Source organism: Oryctolagus cuniculus, chromosome 6, assembly GCF_964237555.1.
Source record: "Oryctolagus cuniculus chromosome 6, mOryCun1.1, whole genome shotgun sequence".
Classification (NCBI taxonomy): domain Eukaryota; kingdom Metazoa; phylum Chordata; class Mammalia; order Lagomorpha; family Leporidae; genus Oryctolagus; species Oryctolagus cuniculus.
Window position 1 is genome coordinate 123501797 of NC_091437.1, and position 6000 is coordinate 123507796.

Here is a 6000-nt window from a genome sequence, read left to right on the forward strand (position 1 = left end):
CCTGGTCAGCATTCCTCCCTTCCCGGCTGGGCCTGTTCAGCCATGTGAGTCCAGGACAACGGAGGGGGTTCCTCCTGCAGAGAGGGTCTGGATCTTGTTGGCAGTGACTCCAAGCCGGGAGGCGGTGGGCAGCAGCAGCAGCACCTGCTCATGACAGGTGGCCCTGCCCACCTCCACTCCCCAGCGGGTTCCAGGGCACCAGGCACCTCCCTGTGAACAGCTCCCGGCAGCAGGTTCGTTCTGTCCCAACCCCAGCCTGCTCCATGTGGACCTGCTCTGCCCTGGGGCTGCCCCGACAGCTTGTCTACCACCTGGAGGGCTTCATACCCTGTGCACCCTCCTCATCCCCAGCCACAGGAGGGGACCTTTTCCAGGCTTGTTCCTCCCTGGAGGATCCCAGCTCAGCACTAGCAGTTGGCAGAGGGCCCCTTTGCCCCTCCCAGTCAGTTCCCCATCGCTCCCATCCCCTAGTAATGACTTACTGTATGTTCTCTATTCAGATTACTCTGTGACCTCTGTCTCCTGGCTGGCCCCTCACCAATTCACATGCCCTCTTTCCAGATCACTGCGCCACTGCCCCAGCCAGCAAACCACAGGGTTCTTCTGGGGTTCAAACACCAAAGAACCCACAAACAGCTTCTGGGTTCTTGTCCATTGGCACTGAGCGCCTCCCTCAGGTGAAGTGCCACAGGAACACCAAGACTTAGAGAGGAGAGAGGAGAGAGGCCCCCATCATAGCGCAGCAGGTGAAGCCACCGCCTGCATCCCAGCTGCTCGACTTCTGGTCCAGCTCCCTGCTAATGTGCCTGGGAAATTTAGCCTGGCCCAGTCCCAGCCTTTGCAGCCACTTGGGGAGTGAAATAGCTGATGGAAGACCTCCCCCTCCCCCTCCCCCTCCCTCCTCTTCTCCCTCCCCCTCCCCTTGCTCTCTCCCTCCCCTATCCCTCTCCTCCCCCTCCCCTTCCCCCATCCCTCCCCTCCCCCTTGCCCTCTTCCTCCCCTCCCCTTGCCCTCTCCCTCCACCCTCCCCCATCCCTCCCCTCTTCCTCTCTCCTCTCTCCTCTTCCCCTCCCCCTCTCTCTCCCTCTCCCTCTTATCTTCCTCCCCTCCCCCTCTTACTCTCTCTCCCCCTCCCTTCCCCCCTCCTCCTCTCCCTTTCCCTCACTCTTGCCTTTCAAAATAAATAAAATTTTAGGAAAAAAAAGACTTGAGGAAGAGAAGAATCCACTGTGTGATATGCTCGCAGAGGGGAGGGTGTACATGAGTCTGGGGGGTGGGGTGTGACAGACAATGAAAACTTTAGTGTTGCTGAGGGACTGAGACATGAAAGCCCATGCAGTGGGTGGATATTTGCCCCCTTCAGTCTAAGTGACATCCATAGCAGAAAACACGGCCATGCGTGGCTTTGTTAGTGTTCTCTGTTTCCATAAAGCTCTTGAGTTGGGTGAGGTTTTATTTCTTCTCATGTCTGAACTTCTCCCAGCAGGAACTGTCTTTGACAAAATTATCTTTTTCTTCTTCTTTTTTAAAAGATTTATTTATTTGAAAGAGTTACACAGAGAGATGGAAGGAGAGGCAGAGAGAGAGAGGGCTTTCATCCACTGGTTCACTCCCCAGGTAGCCGCAATGGCTGGAGCCGCTCCGATCTGAAACCAGGAGCCAGGAGATTCTTCTGGGTCTCCCACGTGGGCGCAGGGGCCCAAGGACTTTGAGCCATCCTCTATTGCTTTCCCAGGCCACAGCTGAGAGCTGGATCAGAAGTGGAGCAGCTGGGACTCGAACCAGTGCCCATATGGGATGCCAGCAGTGCAGGCGGTGGCTTTACCCACTACGCGACAGCACCAGCCCCCAGAATTATCTTCTACCTGCAGCAGCTGCCACAGGGAGGCACATAGCCAGTGGTAGCTGACTGATGAAAGGGTTGTTATATTGAGTTTGATTCTGTGGCCGACATCAGCCAGGGTTTCCTTGTGCTAACAGCTGATAACTACTACCACCTAATATGTGTGCACGTGGACTCTATAAAACAGGGAGGTTATCTGTCAGTTTAGCGCTGGTTCCCGTTAGTTTGCAGATAATGTCTACCATTTCAAGTGTGCCCCAAGCAGAGAACTAGGTATTTTATAGAGTCCCAATTCTCACATACTCCTATTTCACAGATTTGGAAACTGAAGGTACGCACTTGCCAAGCCTGGTGAAATGTACCCAAATCGGACCTGGAGTCTAGGTTGACACGCAAACTCTTGTACCTCCCTCTGTGCCATGCGGCTCCCACACTGAGTCAGGGTCCCGGTCTCCATGCCTGCGTCCACCTCCACACTCACCCAGGAGGCCTTTGGTTTTGTGCTCAGAGATGCGGTCCCCAGCCATCCAGGCACCAAGGGCACCCAGGCCCGTGTAGATAGGATTAGGCAAAGTCGGGGCTGAAAATCTCTCCCCATTTACTTCCTCCAGGGCTGAAAAAGTCTCATCCAGGCGGGTGTTGAGCCTGGCGGTGGAGGTACCCACATCTCACACGGGAACGCCAGCACTGGCTTCTGGCTCCAGCTTCCTGCCATGCAGAGCCTGGGAGGCAGTGACCGGGCTCTTGCCACTCTCATGGTAGAACCACACTGAGTGTTGGCTCCGACTCTAGCCACGCCCAGCCCTGCTATTGTGGGCATTAGGAGAGTGAACCGGTGAATAGAGCTCCATCTCTCTCTCTCTCTCTCTCTCTCTCTCTCTCTCTCTCTGCCTATCATCATCATCATTGTAACAATAATAAATGAAGTCTCTCATCAGAGTGTAACTACTTGCTGGAAAATTGAACTTGGTGTCTGTGTGTGTGTGTAGGTTATGGAAAATGTTTAATTGCAGAACTGTTCAAGTGAAGGGCGTGCGTGTCCACTTTCCCACACTAACTCTTGCCTTCCTTTTCTTCTCAGGTGCTGTTACCCCCGTACGATGATGCCGCTGTGAACGGCGCTGCTAAGGAGCCGCCGCCACCTTACGTGTCTGCCTAGGCCTGGGAGGGGGCGGCGGAGCCGAGAGCAGCAGCCCGACGTCCCGGCCGTCGGAGCGGGAGTTCTGCAGTCCCGCTGCCGAGACGAGCTCTCCACGTTGACTTGTCGCTGAAATGCTACATTTTAAGATTGAGATGTTAGGTTGAAATCCTCTGTAGTTTCACACATTTGCTTGAGCTAGAACACTGTGATAGGTTAGCTGTAGAGTTCTTGCTGTAGGGGTGGCGATGTAACGGGCCCCGTTAGTCTTCCCTGAGCCTTGAAGCTGCCCCCAACTCTGGATGGCCCTTGAGTCGAGGACTCTAGTTTTATCCCCTTGGGGGCAATGATTCGTCATACTTTTTCTCTCTGTTCCCTCTATCTGTTTGGAAAGTATAAAATAAAATCGAAATGACACAATACTTCACTTAAACCATCCAGTGTGTGGAACAACAGGCATGTTGACTGTGTGACCATTGCTCTAAGTAGGAGTACACACACACCAAGAGTTCCGCTACAATTCTTTATGGTTTCAATTCAGTGACCTCTTGAATTTGCTGGTTCTGGGTTTTCTTGGTGGTCTACACTGAGGCTATTAGATAATGCCAGGCAGCAGAGGTCAGTCATTCCATGCTCAGGGTGGCACTGGTGTATCTAGCACTAAATGGGAGTTGGTCCCCCCTTATACTCAGTGTTCTACCCTAGCCTAACCCAAAGAGAATATCCGCTTGCTTTGTCAAGGAAGAGGATTGCTGTGTATTTGCCTCATATTATGGATGAGGGGTCTTCCTTCTTCTTCCCCCACAAGACACCTCCCACTAGTGATTATCCTGCTGTGCCTCACCCTCACTCACCATCTTGGAAAACACCAGTCTTCAGGAAGGCGAGGGGGGGTTGTGCTCCCTGTGGAAGGCCCTATCTCTGCTACCTGCATTGCAAAGGAACTTTATATTTCCTCTGTTCCAAGTTGCCACCTTTCCTGTTGTTCATGATTTTGCTGTAAATGAAAGCTTTTGCAATTAAAGCGAAATTTGCCCGTATCCAAGAAGGCGACCTTTGACTGCAGTGTTGGTGCTTGGTACCCTCCTGCCCACATACGGCGCTGCAGACGCAAACGGCTCAGCCGAAGGTGCAGGCCTTGTGGCCTGTTTCACACGTGTGGGTTTTTCCCCGTTTCAGAGTGTTGGCTGGAAGCTCGGCCCCTATCCCCGGTGCCAATCAAAATAATGAGGACAAGGTGTTCAGGCAAAGGAAAGAAAACATGTCTGTCTACAGATGAGTGCTTAGCAGACTCGGTTGTGCCGGATGAGGGGGTCTGGGGCTTACATAAGGGTGCTACGAGAAAGGAGGTGCAGGGCTGTGGTGTCCGGTGCCACAGCTTGTCACCAGATCAGCGACAGTGTCTGCCTTCTGTTTCCTCACAGGCGGCAAGATTAGATCTACCTCCCTGGTCCATTCTGCAACATACCCTACCCCACCCCACCCCCCAATCAAAGAAGAGATAAGGAGCAAGGCAGCTTGTACCTTAGCACGTGGGTATCCGGGCTTCACATTTAAGAAGTGATAACTGCTTGCTTGTATTATTTTCTACCTGCTCACAAGAACATTTTCAGGGGCAAGCAGACCCCAGCTTCCAACATTGACACAAACCGTCCCCCTCCCCAGCTCCAAGTGCTCAGCTGTTTTGCATATTATTGCTTTCTGTCCATAGTACACTGTTAATAAGCAGGTAAGATATTACTTTGTTCAAAGGGAAATGAAAGGTTAAGTGGGGAGGGGGACTTTACCCTTGAGACTGAGCCTAAAGCCCCTTCTTGTGATGGATGTCACTAGGATTCTTTATGAAGTCCCCCTAAGAAATTCTGTTCCGTGAAGCTTTGTGCTCCCAGGATCACACAAAGTCAGGCATGGGAAGGGTGCCAAGAATGGACAGGGCCTGTCGGGTAGTGTCACAGGCCCCGCGGGAGGCACATGAGAAATCACTGTTCCTTGCATCTTGCTCCCCATGATTTTCTGGCTCTTTGCCTGATTTTTTTTTTTTTTTTTCAGTGTGAGAGTGACACTGGCCAGGTGGAGAGGAGTGTCTTGTCCGAGGGTCTCCATCAGGTCCCTGGGGAGGACCCAAGGCTGCCGCTGGCTGGTGTTGCAATGCTACAATGGCACCGGAGACCCCGGGTATCTGCATTCTCAGAGACCCCATGGAGGGCTGTGGTGCTGGATTTTCTTGGCTCCTGGCATGACTCTGGCTAAGCTCAGGGCTGCTTCCGTGTTTACCTCTGAGAATAAAGAATTGTCTTCTCGTGTCTCCACCACGGGGAGGGAGGTTGTGATGTGCGAGTTGGAAGTTCCTGCCGCACACCCTGTGGGTGCTTGTTCTGTGTGTGTCTCACTGTACTTGCCTGCATAAACACCTGTCACCTGTAAGTTCAGTCCCATTCTGATATCTAGCCCCATTCACCTATTTTGTTAAGCACAGTCACTCCCTCATCTCCTTCATTTTCTCACACCTGGGCCCTTCAACATTTTTTGCGTGGATTCCCAAGCCTCCTTTTTAAAAAAAAAAAAAAAAAAAGATTTAAGAAATAGCTCCCATCTGCTGGTTCACTCCAAATGTCGGTAATGGCTGGAGCCAGAGTCAAGAGCCAGTAATGCAGTCCAGGTCTCCTACCTGGGGACAGGGCCCTAATGACTTGAGCCATCACTGCAGGGTTTGTGTTAGCAGCAAGCTGGAGTCAGGGGCTGGAGCCGGGAACTGAACCCAGGCACCGCAGTGTGGGATGCGCGTGTCCCAGCCACTAGGCTAAATGCCATTCAGCCCGAGTCATTATTTTAAGTTGTGGACATTTGAGCTGAGCACCACAAGGTCTGCAAGTTGACCCACTCGTCAACAGCCCCATTTAGGAAAGAGATTTAAGTCTGCTGGGAAAGAGGGAAGGGGGACGTTCATCCCTTTAGTTAATTGTGGCCTAGAAACAGCGCTTGTGAGTGGCTGCGGTGGTCAGATTTTCGTGAGATCCAG

The 6000-nt window shown here is 52.5% G+C and overlaps 1 protein-coding gene across 1 annotated transcript in view; it reads left to right on the plus strand.

The window, feature by feature from the left end:
* LAPTM4B (lysosomal protein transmembrane 4 beta) overlaps positions 1–4021 on the plus strand; it is a 71676-nt gene extending 67655 nt beyond the window's left edge. The window contains exon 7 of the mRNA XM_008255778.4: positions 2925–4021. Coding sequence (XP_008254000.2) covers positions 2925–3002 — 78 coding nt within the window. The 3' untranslated portion in view covers positions 3003–4021. The remainder of the gene's footprint in view (positions 1–2924) is intronic.
* The last annotated feature ends 1979 nt before the right edge of the window (positions 4022–6000 follow it).